Genomic DNA, 24,458 nt, shown 5'->3' on the forward strand with positions numbered 1-24,458 from the left:
CATTAGTTCCCAGTTGGGTGACCACCCAGGTTTTAGTGACAAATCCTTGCCACATATTTTTATTTTTTTTATTTTTTTTATTTTATTCTTCAAAAAGATAATGGGCCCCACTACTATATACAATCAAACCAGTGACCATCCATATCCTCCAATGCCGAAGGTAGAAGGTACTTTAGGACCTAAGCCCCCCCCCCCTTCGCCCGAAATATCAAACTTACCATAAACGGTAGTACCCTAGCCCTATCAATAAAATATTGTAGCCTCCCCTCAAAAAGAATATTCTGGCTAATTTACTGGCACCATTTCCCACAGTAAAAAACCAACTTAAAAATAATAATTTTATAATATTCTGTTTTACCTATTAACATTAATTTATAAATATTACCAATTAAACTCAGTTTACATTGGGAAGACATGCTTAGTGTAAACATAATATTTACAATGGGAACAACTAATGTTATACCTATTGATGATATTAACTTACCTCTTTCAGTCATCCTTTTAATAAAAACGCCATCAACTTCCTTTGCCCTTAATATGTCTGTAATTACAATATATTATAGTAAAAAGGTAAAAAATAAAATAAAAATAAAATAAATAGGATAGCTATTTTTACAATATTAATAAAAAAAATACTTGCCTGTAAAATCTATGGCTTCTGAATAATATAATGATTTTATAACCATTAAAATAAGGATTAGAAATTTATACTTAGACATTTTTAAGAATGTTTCTGAATTACTAATAGGTACTACTTGATATACACTCAATAAATTAATGGCAAGCCACACATGTGAATAAAAAGGAACTAAACCTTTGACTTGTTGGTAGGTACACTTATTTATCTTATTTCGTATTTTTCTCAGAAACTAATGAAAATGTTAACAACTGAGTAAACTTTACTTGAGTGTGTAATAAAATACAAAATGTTTAATAACATCCAAAATGCATTGTGCTTTTACACAGGTGAGAATTATTACTCTGATACACTGATAAATTAATAGCATTATAATAATGAATAATATAATAGAATAATGGATTATTTTATTGAGTGGAATAGAAAAAAGTATTACAACTTTGCATCGAAGTCATAGCACACCACCACAAAAACAATCATTGTTAGGCATAGGCGTAGCAACTTTCATTTTAGCCCCCCTGCAATAATTCCTATACTTCCACCAAAGTAGGTAGCTATATTAATAAATTTCAACTTAAAAAAAAGTTTCATTTTTGTTATTTACATCTGGGAACATTTTTTATGTTATTGTCAAACTGGTTCTGACAATCGACCGACAACTAAAATACCGACAAGATATTTAATTTCACTTTTAATTTATATTCTTATTAAATCTGTGCATAATGTATACTCAATTGACTATGTTAATAATATAATTTTGTATAGTATTGTATAGTAATAATATTTTATAATGATAAAAATCGTTGTATAATAAATAGTAATACCTATCTAATTAAATATGATTTAACCGGAAATTGATGTCATATAATATTGCTGACAATTTTGAAGATTGGCACATGACTCTTTTATTTGATAAAATAAAGACGAAAAATAATGCGGTTTACATCGAAATCATTGGAGATCGGGACGTTATAAAAATTAATTGATCATAAAATGGATAATTCTTCGAAGAGCTCTAAAGCCAAGCCCTACAAATTTTCAGCAAAAACGTGAACAGCGCTTGAAGACTGCTTTTAACAATCATGAAGTTTACCTTCACGTATCTTAGAGGTATTGCTCACAAACTAACCATGTAGTGAAGTTTTTTTTTCTTTACATTTAAATATTCAGTTTAAAAAAAAATTCAGAGAGCTGAATCTTTGGATTATATTGTTTGTAAATTAAATGATATGGCAGCGTTGCACTCAAATTAGTTCTCAATCGTATATTCGTATTAGTTTTTTTGAGTTAGTGGTGAGTCCTTTGTGGTGAGTCCTTTTCCTTAATCGTTCGATCAAAAATGTATAGCTATAACCTATAAATAATATTTGTCAGTCTTTAGATAGCCGATTATTGACGTTTTGAAAAATGAAACAAACCCTTTGAACGCCTTAAATCAGTGATTCCCAACGTGGGCATTTTTTATTTTGAAGGGGGCGTTTTTATGAGGGGGGCGCTAAAGGGGCGCTCATCTATCATTTAATTTTTTTTGTTTATAACTGATTGTAATGAAATGTATAACTGCATAGAATAAAATACCTTATGTAATCCACAGAATTATGTAAGTATAATATTTATACACTTAAATAATATCAAAATAATTATCTTGACAGGTACTTGACATTATTATTGTCTTATCGGAGTTATCGTATAGATTCCGATTAGCAGCTAATGATAAGCCGATTCCGACAATGTTATGTGTACTGTGTAGTCGTATTTGGTACTTGGTAGGTACTTGACGTTATTATTGTGCGTGTACGTAAAAGTTATATTCGTTAATATTATAAAATGTCCTAGAACAAAAAATGTAGAAAATATTCCATTGAATATTTGAAATTTGGTTTTATTGTATCTCCGACAAATGAAAAATTACCCTTGTGTCTCATTTGTGAAAAAACATTCAGTAATGAAGCTATGAAACCTTCAAGAATGAAAGAGCATCTTATGAAAAAACATTCAGATAAAAGTAACAAAAATATTTTATACTTTAGTGACCTAAAGAATAAATTTGAAAAACGAAAAACCATAAGTGGACTTTTTAATAAAACACATCTTAATAATGATAAAGGTCTCCTTGCGTCCTACAAAGTGTCTCTTTTAGTTGCGAAGTGTGGAAAACCACACACTATCGGCGAAACACTTATTTTACCTGCTGTAGAAGCAATATTAAAATCAATGACAAATTTAAATGTAACTGACATAACTTCATCTATTGCTCTCAGTAATAATACTGTGTCCAGGCGAAACGATGAAATGGCGTATGATGCTCAAATAAAATTGTGTGATATTTTAAAAATTACAAAATGTTCACTCCAACTTGATGAATCCACTTTACGAGATAACGAAGCCCTGTTACTTGCGTACGTGCGATATGTAAACATCGACCAAAAAATAACGGAAGAACTACTATTTGCAAAATCATTAATCACGGATACTGAAGGATTAACCATATTTAATGTAGTAAATAATTTTTTCATAGAAAAGGGTATTCCTATTACAAATTGTATAGCTTGTGCCACTGATGAAGCGCCTGCAATAATTGGACGTCAACGTGGTTTTATTGCTCATTTAAAAAATGCAGTCCCTAGGATTTTAACAGTTCATTGTGTCATTCATCGTCAACATTTAGTAGCTAAAAATTTAAGTAATGAATTGTTTGATATCATGTGTTTTGTCATAAATGCTGTTAATAAAATCAAAGCTAAATCATTGAATGACCGTTTGTTTCGACAATTATGCCACGAAAATGATGAAGACTTTGAACGCCTTGTTCTACACACCGAAGTTAGGTGGCTATCAAAAGGAAATTGTTTGACACGCTTTTATAATTTATTTCAAACTATACTAGAATTTCTGCAGCCACTTGATAAACAACTTTACGATGAATTACACAAAAGAGAGACGAATATCGCATACCTATCAGATATTTTTGAAAAACTTAATGAAGTCAATAAAAATTTGCAAGGTGATAAAATTAATTTTATCAAATCTAAGTCCATTATTAGTGCATTTATTTCAAAATTAAGTCTTTTAAAGAAAAGATTAGTCGTCGTGAATTTAATAATTTTTCTAACTTATCAAGATCACAACAAATTTTAGATTCTGACTTAGAAATATACTGTGCACACCTTGAATCCCTTAAAGATAATATGAGTACTAGATTTAAGGATATCAACGACCTGATTATACCAGAATGGGTATTGAATCCATTTTTAGCAAATATACAAAATGTCTAACCATTAATTCAAGAAAAACTACTCGAAGTGAAGCACAATGAAGAAGCTAAAATCGATTTTAAACATAATGGATACGAGTTGTTTTGGCTCAAACAAAAAACTATGTACCCTCAACTTTGGAAAGAAGTGGAATTACTAATTATGGCTTTTTCGTCGACATACCTGGTCGAAAAAGGCTTTAGTGCGGTTCAACAACTTTTGACCAAATCAAGAAATAAATTAGAAATATGTGAAAGAGGAGATTTAAGACTAATGCTGACATCTATTGAGCCAGATATCATTTCGTTAGCAGGAAAACATCAACCTCAGGGCAGTCATTAGTCACATAAGTATTTTTTGTATTATAATTTTATATTAGCGAATTCTAATCAAATTATATAATTATTAATTATTGGTAGGTATTTAAACTTAAAATTAACTAAATTGTAGCGTTAAAATGTTAAATGATATTTTGTCTTAAATTAAATAGCTTATTAAAAAATAAAACGTTTATCATTTTAAAAAATTGATTGAGGGGGGGGGGTGTGAGATTTTTAAAATCTAAAAGGGCCGTGGAGTAAAAAAAGGTTGGGAAACACTACCTTAAATTAACGATATTATATAATTGGTAGAATATTATAATATTATACATTTCTGATTTCTATCATATCTGCTGATGAGATTTGTTACTTAATTCAACAAAAAACCTTAGATATAATGATCCTAAACCCATAATGTTATTTTTTACCAACTGCGCACTCTAGTAGTCTAGTGCATTAGTAGTTCTATTAATTTAAAAATAAATACCATTTTAGACCACCAGTAGATGACATTATATCTAACAAAACAATAAAAGATTTTTAAATTTTTAAATTTATTACTTATAAAGTTATAAATATTATTTATTATAATATATAAATTGATTTTAGACTTTAAGTCTTACGAATCAACATTTCAAGAATTGAATTTCATTCAACTTCAAAAAAAGATTAAATCCTTATAAAACCTAGTTAACTTACTTGTCAATAACAAATATCTAGTTTCGAATATTATAATCAGACTACCTACTTGAATTTTAAAGTAAATTTATATTTCTTCTAACTATTGATTTAAGCACATAGGTACATAATAATGTCATAACTATTTAACTACTCAAGCAGGGTCTGTCCACTGTAATTATTAAGATTGTGCGACTTTCATATCTCTCACATGTTCAACATAATAATATAGGTTTATTAAAACCTCGTATTTTATTGCAAATAAGAATTACAAAAAATATAAAAATTTACTTTGAAGTCTCCTTGAGAGGTTCTTTTACACTTTTTTTACTGTTTTTACTCATAAAGTCATAAGTATTAAAAAAAAAAAGAATCTGTAAATAAATGTGCACATTTTCTAATAATTTGGTTATTTGTGGTGAGAACGGTGACTGGCGAGACTACTAGAATTATCCACTCGAAAGTGTGAGAAATGTACCTAGTACCTGGTAACAATACAAATAAACCAGAAAGTTGTTTGGGTTTCTTAACTTTCGGGACATACGACCGCGTGGTGGCAATCATTCTTCGTGTGAAAAAGACTTCTCATCAACTTTTTTTCCACACTTTTCATATCGTTTTTTTAGTGGATTAGAGTATAAGGCTAAAAGGTTTTATGTACCTAAGTTGTACTCCAAAGTTAATCATTTATTAAACACCCGTACACTATTGTTGATTATTGTTATTTATAGACACAAGACGGTTATAACTTATAACACGATTTGTAGATTCCTTGTCGATTTATAATCATCGTAACTGAATGGCACGAAGCTTGAAGTTTCTATTAATACGATTATTATTTCATCTCGTATTAGTACTGTCATTTATCATTGTACTTCGATACTCGGCGAGTCTGAACCAGGAGGCAAATGACAAAGTACCTATAAACTATTATTATCTTTTCGCTCAAGAAAACAAATTTTAACTGACTAAGTTCGACGACATTCGGCCGCAGGCGTCACCGTCACACGTGAGCACGAACGCGCGCGGCTGCTGATGCTGCCGAGTGCACCGACCTTCAGTCGTATATAATAGTGCCACGGCGAAGGTCGGCCACGGTGTGTGTCGCCTTGTTGTCGTTGCAAATCCTCTCCCTCGTCCCCCCCCCCCCCCCCCAATTATCCCGACGACTGATGACGTCTATCCACTATCTATACAATATGCCAACCCGATCATCTGGAATTTCGATCGTCGTGAATATATAATAATCGACAGAGCGGAGAACGTATTTTTAGGCCTTAACCACTGACTAACGTGCACGAAAAGAAAACTCGAATAGTACTCGAACAGTCGTTGATAATATATAATATCATTGTGTGCGACAAAAAAAAAATGGAGCCATACAACAAAACAATTAATATTTTTTTTGAACTTTATCTCAAATCGCGTTTTTGTCTGTAGAGAAGCCTAAAATGTATTTTAATAGAAGCATAATACCATTTTATAATAATATTATGAATTTACTAAGATATATATATAATTCTATACTTGTATAGTTGTATTACTCAACTTCGTATTATCGTGTATGTATTTGTGTTGATTCTCGTTTACCCAATAATTGATTACAATAAACAATGTGTTTATGTGTAATGTGTATAGCCATTGATACATAATGAAAATAATATTAGTATAAATTGTGTAGCTTATAAGCTTTAAGCTCCTGGTCCTTGTCCCAAACCCACCTATTTTTAATAATATGTTGTTATCTTTAAATAGGAACTCGTATTACCGTATTCTTATAAAATAATAGCGAACATGCAACAATGGTTGAATACCATTATAATATTAATATTTTATTTTTCATGTATAACAAGAAATTAAATATACATCAAGTCGACTATGACTCAAAATAAATTCAATGTTCTGGCTTTAAATATCATAACATCTAATATATATTTATACACTTATTGTATTATTTACATTTTGTTTTTAAGGGGTTACACTTTGATCCTATGGTTTATTTTTAATTTGTATTTTAGAGGTCTTCTTGGGACTACTAAATTCCAATGACGCTGACAAAGGGAGGCGTAGAGGGCTCTGCCCCACACAAGTTCTTTTGCACTTAGATTTTTTAGGACACAAGCCCCTGTCACTATTCAACCCTAGTTATGCCCGTGCCGACATGTGGAGGAGTCTATATGCTTATTACGGTGCAAATGGAAATTTCCCTTGATAAAAAAAAATATGAAATCCCGCATTTAATATTTTACTATATAGGTAGGTACTCAATATAATTCTCGAGCAAACATAACAACACATCTAAAGCTGCACGGCATAAATGGTTGGCATTTGAGCCGGTCACACGGGATACCGATACGGTGTATTAAATGTATGAGTGAGAAAACGTGTTTTGAACGAATCGAACGTGAATAAAATAATAATAATAGTGTGTGTACAGGTGTGCGGGTAAGTAAAAGAGAATAAATCGATTTGGCCGTTTTTAAATTACTACGCTGCTGTATGTTAAAAAACAATTTGCTCTGCATAGTTTTCATGATCAAAATATTTAGTTTTTTTTTTTATCTCCAACCATCTATATTATGAAAAAGCCATTACGGTGACACTTAGGCACAGTCAACGGTTCAACACAGAAGTGAGCCGTTTTTCCGTTTCCTAAAAATAATTATTGGTATCCATGAATGTTCTATGTGATATTCATAAAAGTTCTGGGTATAATAGTGGCATATCGGTAAGACGTGATTGTGATTATGCTAACAATATTAACAAATAACAATGAGGTAGCTACTAACAGAATTTAACTATTACAAATAATTTTTTCGTCGTTGACAAAATAATAATTAAGCTCTGAAAACAAAATGAAAAGTTGCTATCGCTTTAAAAAGTAATAATCAAAAAATAAAACAATAGTCCAGTCCAAAGTATAATTGTATTGTATCTAGTATCGCCTATTTCATTTATTTTTTTTTAATTACTCGATACATGTATTAATTTTAAGAAATGTCGCGGTAAAAGATACTCAATACTATTCAGAAGAGTTTCACGAATCACGATAAAAGATACATTTATTGTATCTAAGATAAATCTTTTGACTCTAATCTCGACGAAATTGTGTGAAGTGGATGGGCTACATAAAGTCGGTCCACTCTTCTGTGGAATGTGTAAAAGATACTCGCAAATTCTCGAAAATGACTAGCAATTTGTTAGTTTAATTTGCAGATTTTTAGTCGATATTAATAGGCAATACTTTTTATTATATTATTATGATTGTTGAGTTGTTATAGTTGAAACTTCAAACTAGAATCTAATAAAAAAAAATTTCAGATTGATATGTTCATGTCGGTGGGCCAATAGTTCATGGATTTAGTAACAACTATATTATAATAATATGATATTTACATCAAACTATATCACGAGATCGTAATATTATGTTTATGTAACAGTGGTCGATCGCCAATGGAATATAATAATAAATATTATACTTAATCACATATCATACCTTATTCGAAGTGTTAAGAAGATTTGAAATTTGTGATCTGTAATTTTCATTTTGTATATTTTTAATTCTGTACATAATATATTATTATTATAATAATATAATACTAGGCAAGGGGCACCTTAATAATGTATTATGTGTCTTTTAATAATAATTACGTATATGAAATAATTTTGTACATAAAATAATTGTCGATTTAAAAATACAACATGGCATTATGGCAAAGGTATTATTATAGTCACATGTTAACTACTTCACTACGTTTAACATTAAAAGTTAATACTATTACTATTAATTTTTTAAATTCGTTTTTCACGTACCGCTGCCCAATAATTAACCTATTAGGTATACCTACTACGAGAACCAAACCACATTTTTTCTTTTAATCCGCTACCTCTGGAAGATAGTTTCTCACAGAATAACAACCGAAACGATATAAATTATAAGTGATGATGCGTGTTATACACTACCGACAACAATTTATATTGTATCTACGTGAAACCATTTATTATTATTATTTTATAACACTAGTATAATTTACATCGCAGAATAAATCTTCGCCTTATTGACATCCATACCTATATTTTAATAGATAGGTACCTTTTTAAAAATTACTATAAATTATAATCACATATTATAAAACTTTATTTTATACATGTCAATATAGATACTCTTTTGTCGGTCTGTTTATTTTGGTATATCAGTTTCTGACTACTGTTAGTATACTACTCGTATCAGTTCCATTGTACACAAATATTATCAATTTATTAATAGTAGTTTCAGATGATTTCAGTTAATTATTTTCTGCGAAATTGTGAATTGAGCATTACTGTTTTACTATTATAATTTATAATGGTGTGTTCCACTTTTCATCTATAATTTATAAACGATAAATCTTTATAATAATTATTGATAACCTATGTTTACTTAAATATCGTAAAAATTTCATAAAGTTTCTAATCTTGTACTGTAAATATTGGAATAGGTTCGAATCGGTCGATAATGTCGTTTTATATCGGTACCAATTCAAAGACAATAGCCAATAGAGAAATTTGTAAAAAGTGTTTGGGCGACATTATCTTTCAACTATTTAGTTTTATGGTTAAGCGAATTAACCATTTAAGATCTTTTTAATAATTATCAAACTTCATGTATAGGTATCATTTTCAAAAAGAGAATCCAGTTTTTTCGAAATTCGTTTTCTATAAAGGCACCTATCAACATTTTCAGAAAAATATTGTTCTGCTGAGTATGAAATTAAAAATATGTTGTTATCGTCATTTGTCATTCCAAAAAATCAAAAAAAAGCTTAAAACGTGAAGATTAAAATAGTAAATGATAATATTCTTTAAAAAATCTTTTGTTTATTAATAATTTCAGTTTAAATAATTCAGAAAAATACTTTCAAAATAGTGAACGTTTACAGTTAAAAGAAATGCTTAGTTTAATTTCAGAAAATTAATCTAACTTATGAATATAACATCAAAGCATCCATGGTCGTTGGGGGAACAATATCCTCAACTACCTTGACTTCAATCTATATCCAGGATTTTTCTTATTTCAATAAAAAGATATTTGTGTAAAAACACAATGTATTAATTTTTGTTTTTTTATATTCTGTTTTAAAGTTCTTAAACTTGGCATAGTATTAACATTAACAACTTAGGCCCAGTTTTTCAATCTATTTTATCCACCAGATAACCTGATAACATGAGTTATTCGGTGGATAAGGAAAAATTAATGTTATTCAATGTCTGGATAGTGTTTATTCGACGGATAAATCAACGAAACCTATATTATAGTTATCTAACGAATAAATGGATGATTGAAAAATCGGGCCTTAGAGATTTATTGTTATAGTGTGAAGTTTAATTTAAATTAGTATTATTTATGAAAAAGATGTTATGATCCCAGTACCTAGGCAACAAAAATGTTGATCGATAAGAGTATAATACGTGAGTCACAATAGTTCGAATACCTATTAATAACAAAGGTATTAATTTCAATGAATTGACGTTTATTGTGTTTAATATTTGTAATAATAAACTTAAAGAATAGCTACATCATGTAAAATAACAATAATAATTAGTAATTGCCTATTAGGTATATTGTGGCCTGTTTGGTGGGTAGCTAAAACACTTTTGATTAAAAAACTTTAATTAATTCTAAGCAATAAAATTATTGTGTATTAGATTCTATTATTATAGCAGTTTATATCAATAATAATTGAACCTTTAACAATATAAATACGATTTAAGATTTTAAGAATATTGTATTGTTATTTTATATTTATATAAATGATATTTATTCATAATAATCAGAATTGCCGTGTACTAATGCTCATTAAAAAGTGTTTGTCTAGACGTTTTGAAAAATTCTAATTATTATCATAGTTTTTTCTTAACTCATTTGACTGCATTAATAGAATTTGGATTCATCTCAAAAACTCAAATACTTATATTTAGTTGTATACACATAAAAGGCAATTTATGGTTGTAGTAATATTATAGACTTAAAAACTACTGGACTGATTTCGAGTTTCGACATCAATTTCGGAGATTGTTTTTGTCTTTCTGGGATGTTTACCCCCGTGAATTAAAAAGTAATTTTAACCATGTTCAATAGGTGACGCTGAACAAATGTTTTTATATTTTCGTTGACTACATACGTCATGTCATATAAACTATTACCTAACTACTAATTAGTATCATATATAATTCTTAAGAACTTAAGAACATATATTATACATGTATTTTTTTTTCTTAATGAAAAGAAACTTCATTCGAAACCTCCAAATCAACAATTTGACATAATATTAAACAAAACCTATGTAGCAAAGTCAAAAGATTTGCTTGGGTTGAAATTTAAGTTTGAGTATAGACTTAGAATTTACGTATTTAATGTAGATAATTAACACGACATGATAATTATGCTAATACAGTAATACGGTATAATACAACACTATTAATTAGGTATATAATATAAATGTAACATACAACTTACTGAAGTCTGATATACATTAGGAACTATATATTTAGGTACCTACACAGACACACAGTTTGCAGGTATGGCGTTTTGTGAGCGAATGTCTTTATATACATCGAAAGGCCCTATTTATATTCCACCATGTCACATTATACTTATAACCTACATCCATATAACAATCAAAAGTCATGTTCTATAGGTTATAATAAGTAATATCATAAGTAGAAGGTTAATAGTGAAATACAATATTCATTATACGTACATTGTACACACGTGCTTACAATGACACAATACTATTATACTGATATTAATTGTACATTTCAACAGTTGGTATACCTACCTGCCTAATTGTATAATATATACGCACCAAACGGAATCCCCGAAAACCTCATACCTTTATTTAAAGGCATCGCAATGAATGTATCATATCAATCAAAATATATATTTAAGTTAATTCGGTAGTCAAATATCAGATTTAATAATTCTTAAAAAAAACTGTACAACTCATGTGATACTATTTATTATTTATTTTATTTTATAATATTACATTTCACACATCACTTAACCCTCTCAATTCTCATACCGGTCAAAACTGTTCACGGAGAAGCTGGGTAATTCAGCTGATAGGTATACTATAATAATTTATATAATGTATAGACATTTGGCACGATATTTATCGTTTGTGTAACAATTAATGAGCTTTTTTGAAAAGCACCAACGTGCCTATATAATATATTATACCGCATTGGTTAATTTAATGAATATATAATAAATGTTTCAAAATGATTTAACTTAATTAGGTATATCTTCAATATTTCCTGATAATATTTTACTAACATAATTTATATAATACTATATAAACGCTTTAGTATTTCATTGTGAAGTACAAAAAAAAACAGTATAATATAGGTATTTTACAGTGGCATAATACACTTTAAGATTAACGTATTAAGAGAATCCCGTTGACTCTCTGAAGGAAAATCGATCAACCAAGTCGATATTTTGTTTTCAATGGACCGTGGTATTATACACTCGTACTAGTATTTAAGTATTTTCATACAGCAAGCCTGCTATATTAGTTTCTATAATATTATCGTCATATAATGTATAATAACCTCGAATAGGAATATGACAGGAATACTATATTATATTTTACTATACCATTAGTTGGTGGATAATAATCGCATCGAAAGACGAAAGTCCCAAAATCATTTTGGCCACCTTATCAAAAAAAAAAGTTAAAAATATTGAGGACAGTAAATAATTATAGAGCTGTAACGATTTAACAATAAATTCAAAAATACGCAGGTAGGTATACATAACTGAACAACTCATCCTGCATTACGAAGCTCCCAGTCTTACTGTTAAGAAACAAAAAGTTGTCCAATACTTTAATGATAAAATTTAATAATAATTAATAATTAAAGTGATTATTACAATAATGTTATATTAGGCATACAAGCATAGTACAATAAAGCAGAATATAGTCTATTTATATTTGATTAATGATTAGTAGTTGTATCTACCTATCGGCTATCACCAAAAACAATTGACAATTTGACACTATATAATATGCTCTAAAGTCTAAGTGACTGCAGCTTATTTTTTGTGATGCTAAACGCGTTATGAGCGCGTTATCTACTGGTTTTTGTAAACTATAACTAATGATAAAATTATATTGTTTTCGACTTGAAGCTTATTAATTATTGTCTTGTTAGTTGTTATGGTTCATAGAGTCTTACATAACAGTTTTTGCCTACTTTTAATTTATTCTGTATCTAATTAAAATATTTTAAATTAACGTAACTATGAATGGTAATGTATAGTAGTATTATTTTAAAAATCTCCTTTCCATGTATATTGTATATACTTCATTGTTTTGATAATTATGTCCTGAGATATTTTATTATTGTAGTTTTGTCTGACTACAGTAGTTGTAGTATTGGTGTGTTTGCTAAGCATATCCGGGATTTCTTTTTTTTTTGTATTTCAATATTACGATGAAGGTTTTATTCAACAAACATTTTGAAACGCATGATTATAAACGGTTTATAAAAGGTGTAAAATCGGGATTACTCCTTTATTTATAGCTGCCTATACTAAATTAGCAACTATATTATAGGTAGGTAGTAGGTAGTAGGTAGTACATGGTTTATAAATGTATTGCATTTGAAATATAAAATATAAACGAATATAATTTGTTATTCGTCATCCTAATTTATAATTATAGTACGTACCTATATTTAAATATATATTATTTGTTAATACATTTTAGTTGGTTAGGTACATAGACCATTTTATAAAAATTACTTTTTTGGTTTTTAAATGAACAAACTTTAATTAAATACAAGTGTAATTCGCAAATAATTCATCAGTATATTAATATATATGTGCCTAAACTCGCTAAACTCGTTGTAACAATGTATTAAATTTACATTCAAAACGTTTATAACTTGTAAACCATTTTATAAATAATACATATGAGTATAATACTATAATATGTATTAGGAATAGAATATGGCTGCTTTTTCGTGTACCTATGTCCTAATGGCTAATAACAAAGTATATTAGCACAACTTATACTTCATGTAATACTTGATTACAGATTTTATGTGATACAAAAAAAAAAATTGTAAACAGGTTGATTAAAATCCTATAACAAATATTGAGTGGTACAATTTCAGGATTATATTATAAATTATAATACAACACTATCTGTTATTAGTTATTGGTATATACTCTTTGACTAATAAAGAATAACTGATTCATAGTACAGTATATTAGAAATTTAGAAACACTTATAATTTAATTATTTATAGACAATCAATGTTATAGTACCCAATTTGGTTATTAAATTATAACGTCATATGCCAATAATATTATATTATCTTTCATACAATTAAGTATTAACTTATAAATATTACAGAAAATGTCATTATTATTATGTTTGTTATTATGGATAATATAGGTCAACCAAAAACACTTAATTTAATCTTACAGACTACAGTTGATACCAATAGGCAATAACCATATTGTGTCATTTTAAATAAGGGCATTGAAAACTAATAGAGAGTAGAGACAATGATAAATAAATACTATATTGTTACTCTACTATATAAACCGGTGTACCAAAAATTTATTTAATACTTAAGTGGAAGGGGGTAAACATTATAAATGAAAATTATTTACCACACCAATTTGTTTATTATTACTCAGAAGATAGCATCTGGGCCATTAGCTGACATTTTTTGTCTTATATATAAGATATAACCATATTTTTTATATAATATTATACCCATTATGTATAATATCTACCTATATAATAGTCAATAATAGTAATACTAAAATAAACTAACATTTGACAGTTCTACTGGTTTTAAATATGATAATATATAGTATTATATTACATTCAATTGTGCATATTAATTTGAAATATCTAAAGAGAAAAATTACTTATTTACTTTTTAAAAGTGATTATGATGGAGGAAATCAAGCATATTATTTGGATTTCTGGTAGTTTCTATTTATAATTTTATAAATTATTAGGTGCCTATATTAATATATTATATTGTTTTATACTTAATAGGTACATCACGATGTATGAAATTCGTTCATCACCAAAACGAAAATGTATGATCAAAGGTACCCGCAGAAGCACTAAACTGTCGAAAAAGTCGTTTAGTGATAGTACCAAACATTTTAGTGAACAGTATGCAATTTTGACATACAATCATCGAGAAAAAGATTTTTAGTAAACTGTTTGCTCTCGGCAACTTCACGAAAACGAGCTTATTGTTATATTGAAGTTACAAAATATGTGATAGAAACCTTAAATCGTATTAATAATTTATATTTTTTGTATAACTTTACAATATACCTAATTTTACTATCAAACTACATTCTTCTAAGCACTTTTTAGAAAATGATCTGATTACATATTGTATTCAACTAAATACAGTTATTATTTCTTTTTGGTTGAAATTGGCCAAAGTCGTTTTTCTGCGACATTGTTGATTATAGATATACATATTTTGTAATCGCTTCAGTGTTGAAAACGCACCTTCAGGTTTAACTGAGGTAACCCGGTAAGGCGGTAACCTGCAATATTGCAAATAATATTGTAAAAGTATTTTTAATATTTGTTAAAACATTACCTCATATAGCGCAAAGAATTAAGAGCCAAATCTGGTTTTAATTCCTTATTTTTCCATAGATAATAATATCTCCAAATTCATATAGCACGCTGCTTTAAGAATGGAACCATTATTGCTTGGAAAACGCTCAATATTGTATACTATGTTTTTACTTATCAATCTTTCTATGTTAAATACCGAATGGCTTATTATTTTTCATTCTAACATATATTCCCCTCACGAGCCAGGGTACGCCAATCCGCCACTAAAAATTGTACTGTTGTTATTGTTATAGTGTTAAACCAGTATAATATCCGTTATTCTATAGTTCCATAGGTGCTTCGTGTATTCAGCTTTTTTTTTTACATAGATTGTACCTATTCACTTTCTTATTCATAAAATAAATTATAACTTTTAGATACAGATAACCCAAGACACATAGCCTAGGCTATATCTAATAATTATTGTTTACCTACCTATATAGCTATAGCCTATATTGTTATATTTTGCGGGCCACGCCCATATTGTTGATTTAAATTAATTAAAATATTTATGGTTATAATTTTAAACAACTACTTTATTAAAATATCCACGATTATGAATAGATATTCATATTTAATTTAGATTATGGCAGGAGCCACTTCATTAGAAGTGACTCCATCAACGTGTAAAATATATATAATTTATATCTACTATCTAGTATGTAAAATATAAATAATTGTTAAACATACTCATAAAGACCTTTTTTTTATTATTAAAATTGGTCGTTTTAATAATAAAGCTCCAGGGCGTTAACAAAATATATATATTTAATTTGGCTGTATTTATCACCTGTATATATACGTGCCTTTTTTTCAATAATTTTTAAGTGACTTTTTCAGTATAAATATTAAACTCCTCATGATTTATCCCTATTTGCAATTATTAATGCATACCATATATATTTTACATAGTAATGGCTAACGATAATAGAGTCTAAATTATGTCCTAACACTCCTAACATAGGCTTAACCGCCTAACACACCTACTGAGTTATCACATAAGCATACCTCTATGGTTCTATACCACCCAACTTTAAAATTAAACGAAATATTCAATTTTATTGTAATCAACAAATTTCTTTAGTAAAATAAAATGACGTGATAGAATTAATGAACTTTGTAACTTGTAAGCACTAAGTTGTAATCATAATAATAGTATTATATTATCCTCATTATGATATCAACAATCAGAGCAGTAGGTAGAATAATAGAATTCTGAATCGATTGTATGTCCTGAGTGCCGAGTGGCGAGTATAATGACCATATACGTATTATAAAAATATATAATAATATGTATATTATTGTATATCATAATAAATAACACACATATATGTACACAGTATATACACCACACACTGCAGGCTAGAAATGCTTATTGTATACCTAATACTTAACCAACGTCCAACCAGCAACACTACAAAGTATTACAAATTCACATTAGTATAAAATTATTATTATTATCCCATTTTCTTTTCTTTATAAAATGTTACTTGCTAAACTTCTTAACGTCGTGTCGATACCCATTGTCAGCAGATCAAAATATTACCACTACTGCTTATCATATTATGTTATTCCGAAATTTTTATTAAACTGTATTACATAATATATAGTTACATCATTGAATATGCTTCATTAGGTACATTTTGACTTTTTGCAAATTTTCGGTTTTTCAATATATATATATAATTACCGCTATTAATTAATATATTTAAAATGTTTTACTGTCGCTTTTTAACATTTATATATATCTATTACATTTTAATGAATCAACTATGTATTGAATGCTGATAAATAATAAAGCTTAAAATTATTATTAACAATGTAATTATTATTACAGAAGTATAAAATACTTCAGTTATCAAAAATCGGTTGTAACGAATTAGATAATATTATGTAACAACCTACAGTTTGATTGTACGTCTATAATACATCTGTATACTATATGAATGATATTAAATAGTTTCATTACAATCTTTGTTAGAGTTCGCAGTATATATTTTACATTTTATTTGGAATTTCTCTTTAATTTATTCAAACAGATTTAAAAACTAAAATACACATTCTAAATTACGTACATCATCGTTAATTACATTGTCTTAAATTCACACAAAATTCTATACATGTACAAAACAGCAATTAAAAATTAGTTTCATTTTAAAACTGTTAGCAGTTATAAATATAAGTATATTATAAATATATAATACTATGTATTATGCAATGAATATTTGCTTATCATTATTATGTTATTATTTATTGTAATTTATTAAATATGAGTATCTGATATTTAATCTGACATCCTTTCCCAATAATTTAAACTTTTTTAATTCTTAATTCTTAACAAGCTGTACGTTTTGTATTATAAAAAATATAATTTATATTTATACAAATAGTCAGTAGGTATTAATTTTTAGCTATAATATTATTTGGCCCTACAGCAGTGGAGTAAGGTGGGAAGGGGGGGATCATACTCCCCAACCCTCGAAGACCAAACTTTATATACAATACAAAATGAATATAACCATATGAATATAAGTGTACACTGAATATATCTATTAAAATCTTTATACCCCCCCCCCCCCCCCGTGAAAATCCTAGATACGCCACTGCCCTGATTATGATACTAGGTATTATATAAGTCGGTAATAATTGAAGTTCTAACTACATAATTGAATTGATCTATTATCATTATGTATTTATATTTTATATGTTAATATGTTATGCTGGACCCATAATGCAATTGCACAGTGGGCCGGTGTCATCTAATGTATCACCGGCTGGTACAAAATAATCCACATGGTATAATATTATTATTGTTGACGATTTTTTTAGGACCTCTTCTATTTAGAACTCTTTTGTAGAAGACCAACATTATCCACTCCGCTCAACTCAACCTTAAATGCTTATAAGTTATAAGTTATAACTATATAGGGTCCGTACTTAAATGCAAAATGCATTATTTTTTGGGAAATTTCCGGCAATGCTTTTCAAGTACAAAATCCCTTTCATACTCGTACATCAAATAATTTAAAACTATTTAACTCTTATTTTGCGCTTTTATCGGTTTTGGTGTTTTTTGATCAATAGTTATTACAATTTTCAAGTAATTTTTGTTAATTCTTTGTGCAAATTTGTACAAGATTTAGGTACATTTTTATAATTTTGATTAAATTTAATTGGGAATTTCAAAACTTTTGCTGCGATCATTCATCATATGTTCATTGTTCTATTTATGATGTTACAAGCTGATCACTTACAACTAATTGGTTAGTCAGTGTTACATCGTATCGCGTTTATATCGTTAAGTTCATATTTTTGTTTGTACTCAAGAATTGTTAAAACAATTTTTTGGTCATTTTTAAGGACATAATTGTGGTTAAAATACATTGTGTAGGGCATTATACGCTAGGTATCATCTATGGTTTATTATTTAAAGTACAATATAAACAACAAACAATTAATATTGCCTCAAATAAATTTTAATTTTAAAAACATATATCACCTATTTATTAATTTATTATGGTGATCGGTGAATAATCAAAATTGAAAAATAAAGTACCAAAGTCTAAAAGTATAGGTTTTAATACTAACTATAGGGCCATTTATTTTCCAATAATAGTGGGCCGAATGGATCTCAGTCTCCCCCTGCTCATAAACCATTTAAATATGCATGACGATGGTAATTTTGGGAAAAATTCACTCATGTGGTACACATATCCATCATATCTCTCTCCAAGATGATTTATTATGATTTATTATCTATGACATTTATAAAGTAAAGCGTTATCTATCATTGATTTCAGATTTAACATCACTTCACACCTACAAACATCACCAACCATTAAAAATACTAAATACCTACGATTTAAAAGGAATATAATAATATTTTAACGTCGAGTTAAATATTATGACCAGATGGACGTTCACTCATCACGTGTAACATTTATTTGTTGTGCTGTAAATGTAAAAGTGTTTATAATATACACTATTAACATTTATTATGTATGTAGCTGTGTATAGATGCATAATAATTATATAAATGGCCACAATGCCACATAATATATGGTATATTATATTATGTAATACATGTGACACGCGTGCATGTGTGTATCGTGTGTATAAAGCTACAAAAACGCGAAGTAGGTGTTTAGGAGATATTTTAATTCGAGCCCACTTTACGTGCCTATATAGTGCGCTTTAGTGCCTAAATACGTGTTTTGTTTACTCGCTAGTCACTGCGGATTTAAAAGTCCCCTCCTGCCTTCCATACTTTTATTGTGACTGGAACAGACTGGTTGCTAGAACTGTTTTAATAAGTACCTACACTTATATGTCTTTCTAATAACAAACATACATACACACACACACACGCACACACACACACACATACTTTGTGTACGAGTACGTGCAAAGTAAATAAGTAAAAATAATAACTAATAAGTTATGCGTCGCTTAGTGCAGTGACTATAGACGCTAGACGTGAGGAATTTATTCGTGTCGACAAATAAAAAAACATTAAAATTACTAATATTTTAATGCTTATACGTAATATGCATACTAATATGCTTATAACCTTTAAATATATTACATTAATATATTATATACTGTTATAACTTACAGTGTTCTAACTTCTGAGTGCGTGCATCGATAACGATATCGTCATAACGAATGTAGGCAGCATTAAAAAATAAATTAATATAATAATAAATTAAATAAAACAAAAAGAGATTGAATTTTAACGAGTGAATAAAATAACACGAACAAACACGCATAGGAGTATAAGATGACGAGGACAATAATAACGACACAATATTGCATTTTTTTTTTATCAGAAAACAATAAATTATTAAAGATTGGTCATCGTAGTAACCACCGCAGCGTTATTTAGCGGTCAAAGTATCACAGCATCACGCCACTGTATAATTTTGGTGTACATTTTTAACAATTATGACACAAAAATACTAACATTTCCCAAGCAAAGGTGCTTATGAAAAAGTTGGAATTAATAATTTGTCAACTATGTATAATGTATATTGTTTAGTTACAATACGCAAGTAATATTTACTATTGATATTATTGATTTTGTTGATACTTCTTACTGTTGGTAGCGTCCAGCGGGATCCACTATAAGATAACCTGCGGTTGGTAAAAATATAATTGTACTGTATTTCAAACTCGATTGAAAATACAATTTATACAAAATAACTAGCATCTAATAAGGAACAACACTACAACAGTACAAGACTCGTTAAAATATTATTTTATTATAATATATATAAAATAAACTTAATTATTGAAAGTTTAATTTTCAAATCAAAATCAAGATAGTTATTTTTTGTTGTATATTTTACGAAAAATATTTTGAGATCGTGATAACCGAGCTTTTAATGATAACATTACAAACAAATAAAACGTATAATATAATATGTACTCTAATACTGGGGTGGATCCATGAATTAATCAGAAGTAGGGGGAGGAGCGGTTGTTAAAATGTATCGAATATCAAAAAAATTTAAATTTATTGAATACGATTTTACATAGGTACATAATAAGTTCACACCGCTCAGCGGGGAAAGGGTATTAACTATTTACCCAATTATCTCCCCCCCCCTTTGATCTGCCACGGCCTTAATATTTAACTCAGTAGTGGTTAGATTATAGAAATATAGAATACCTAACCATCGTTATTATGTATTTATGTGCAAATTACTCATTCCAGATACTCCAGTTGCAACAGTGATGATTGGATACCCATACCGGCCATACCGCTCCACGAAAAACATGAAAATGTCCTCCCGAAAACAATATGATAATTTCATGTTATTATTATTAAATAATATTATGTCGTTCCTAGAGTCGTGCGTGGCTTTACAATATGTGACGGAGTCCGTCACCGTCGGATACGCGTCATCGTACAACACTACAACACTGCCGCACAATGCACATACCGGCAAATCAGCTATTGTTTGTTACCTAAACATCTATATAGCTGGTATAGACCGTAATATGGCCTGGTAGCGGCAACACGATTGTGGGCCGCGGGGCGATTGAGGGGAAAATAGAAAAACCGAACAAATCAGCGTCGTCAACGTTTTGGATTTATTTTATTGACAAGTCGAACGAATATTATTATTAATTTTTTTTTTTTTCCCAAGCGTAATGGATAAATAAAATCGCAATTATTTTCAGAACCTAACCTACACTATAATAATATTGTTATTACAAATTACAATAATCCATTATTATTTATTATATTATTCTATACGAATTGCATAATATTATATTATTATCATATTATAATTTAAGGCCAGAACCAACGTTTATATATTTTGGTTTTTAACAATTTATTGAGAAAACGATATTTATAAGAATAGTATTATTAAATTATAATATGGTTATTTTTAAACTAAATATTTTTGGCCAAACTATATAATAAGAAGTTGTTGAGTTATTCATCAGACGGTAGCAAACAGTTGTTGTTCTAGCTTTGGCATCTAGATTAATATTCATTTCAGTACAAACTTCTAGAGACCGGAGTGGTTCAAAAATGCTCTTAAAATGAATGTTTAGTTGTTTAGCTGTTTTTGAACTCACCCATTTTGGGCCACGTGTGTATTATTTTGTTGATCATCCGACTCCTACAACAGTCCTACCTATTTCAGAACAAGTAAATTATGTATTTATACGTATATGTACTATGTAGCCATGCAGACTGTAGGAAAAATGGTATGCCATGTTATTGTTGACCGTAACACAATAAACAAACATCTCCTTTTTCGGTCGGGTTTGCATTTGATTTACATATAGCATATAGTATTATAGTTGCATTAGCCCTTTCAGTATTGCACCAGAATCTGTTTTTATAGCTTTATTATAGTAGACCCCTCTTACCTATATTTAAATACAATAATAATAGGGCAAATTCAATATCAGTAGGTAAAATATATAATTCATAATATTCTTACGGATCTGACCATTATTATTTATTATAATTATATAGTTATTGTAAAACATATGAAATTGAGTTTTTACTTTTTATTTGTTATTTCAATAAATAAATAAACAAATATTTACAAATCCAGACTTCTTTATAATTATTTTCTTCGGTTTTTATCGAATAGTTCAATAGTTGTACCTACACAAATATTTAAATGTGTAGTTCGGCCTTCGGCATTAAAAAATATAGTCTTATATTATAATATTATAAAGAAAAGTGACGAAATTTTAAATTCCCGTCTCACGATTGTGTAGGTTATTATGTGTGGTGTGTGCTACAAATATTTTTGAAAAACAGTCTGTAATAAAAGTTGAATACGGTTTTCTTACACTTTAGGTTTCTAAAAATCGAAATAAAACCAAAGTTTAGAATATTATGTTTGGTCCGTCTGTCCGTTTATTAGTTATCAGCACGTAGTAACGATTATTCATATATTATATTAATATATTTATTATTCACTATAATTATTGTTCTTAGTTACTCTACGTTTACACAGTTAAGATTGTCATGTGTTTGTATTAAGATATTTAATTACGATTGTGATTTGTGGATATTAAGATAATTACTTATCGTACAAATATTAATTAATACTAGCCAAAATACTGAGGTTAGCAAATTCTTTTGAAATTATTACATTTGAATTTGCTTTGTATTATAATAGACACCATTGATGATAAATAGCATTTATAATCAATGATTATAAGTTTGGAAACTGGGACTTTAACAGGCTCGCTTAGTGAGCTCTTCTAACTTATTCAATAATTAAGAAGGTATTAACCCAGTATTTTCTTAAATATCTGTTTTATAAATCGTTCAGAACTACTCGGTTATATATACTATTAAAGAGGGCTAAAGAAATGATCAATAACGAATAGCTGTAGTAATTACAATTTATAAATTATCTGCATACGAAAATTTGTAGATTGACAAAGACAAGGATAGCTTCTGGCTGGATTGTAAGATTGGCAAGATTTACAGGTATATCGTGATTTAGGCTATGGATTAGAACGCCAGTTCTATCTTAATAGCCTAAGTTTTTGAATAATTTTGTTTGAATTTTTTGTATGAGGTACCAAGGTAATTTATATTTATTGCGATTTGTGAAGTGTCCTCTGTTTCATATTGAAGACCCTTGCTCCATACCCTGTAAATCTGGGTCTCAGCGTCTCACTATACGGTATTATATACTATATAGTATATCTATTACCTACTGGCTATTATTCACAAATAAATAATAACGCAAGTTCTTTCCGGCCGCATATCCGAGTAAATTTTGAATTCCTCTCAACAGACGTCAGAGATCAACCAAATTAGTAGCAGTTAAAAATACAGTATTAGCGATACACACTTGAGATATAAAATACAACAACCATGATACGGTCCATTCATTACTCATTAGATATACAATTAACAATACAACCACGAGATTTTGTGTCTAGTGCAGCACACATTTTTAACAGTTTTCATTTTTCAACAGAAGTGATAGTTTGATAATAGTAGCCTAATAGCCACTAGGTATGTATTTCCTTCAATATGACATAGGTAGCACTAGTAAAAGGCATGCAAGGTGAAATATGATGTTTATTCGTAGGTGCATGAATCTATTATAAATGAGTAAACGGAAGCAACATGAAAGTACTACGAAAGAGTTCAATATTAACATAATAATATAGCCATATGGATATTTATACCAGGGTAGGATATTTTTATTTGATCAACCAACAACATTGAAAATTGGTGTTTTTATTTTATCTCAGATTCAATATTGTTTCACCTTTAAGAAGAATATATTCAGCAGCCCGCTGATCGAAAATACATTTTTAGGTGCAGGTGCAGCGAAAGCACCGTTCGCTGCATCCGTGAGCACGGCTGTGACTACAATAACCAACGAGCGTTCTAGACATGGCAATATATTATTATAAA

At 28.6% G+C, this 24,458-nt stretch overlaps 1 protein-coding gene across 1 annotated transcript; it reads left to right on the plus strand.

Annotated features, from left to right (window-relative positions):
* Positions 1-2,590: 2,590 nt before the first annotated feature.
* On the plus strand, positions 2,591-4,233 carry LOC111031552 (SCAN domain-containing protein 3-like). Its single transcript, XM_022311555.1, has 2 exons — positions 2,591-3,641; positions 3,926-4,233. Exons 1-2 carry the CDS (start codon positions 2,591-2,593, stop codon positions 4,231-4,233), a joined length of 1,359 nt encoding a protein of 452 aa, XP_022167247.1.
* Positions 4,234-24,458: the final 20,225 nt, after the last annotated feature.

The sequence above is a fragment of the Myzus persicae genome, unplaced genomic scaffold, assembly GCF_001856785.1.
Source record: "Myzus persicae strain clone G006 unplaced genomic scaffold, MPER_G0061.0, whole genome shotgun sequence".
In the NCBI taxonomy this organism is placed as follows: domain Eukaryota; kingdom Metazoa; phylum Arthropoda; class Insecta; order Hemiptera; family Aphididae; genus Myzus; species Myzus persicae.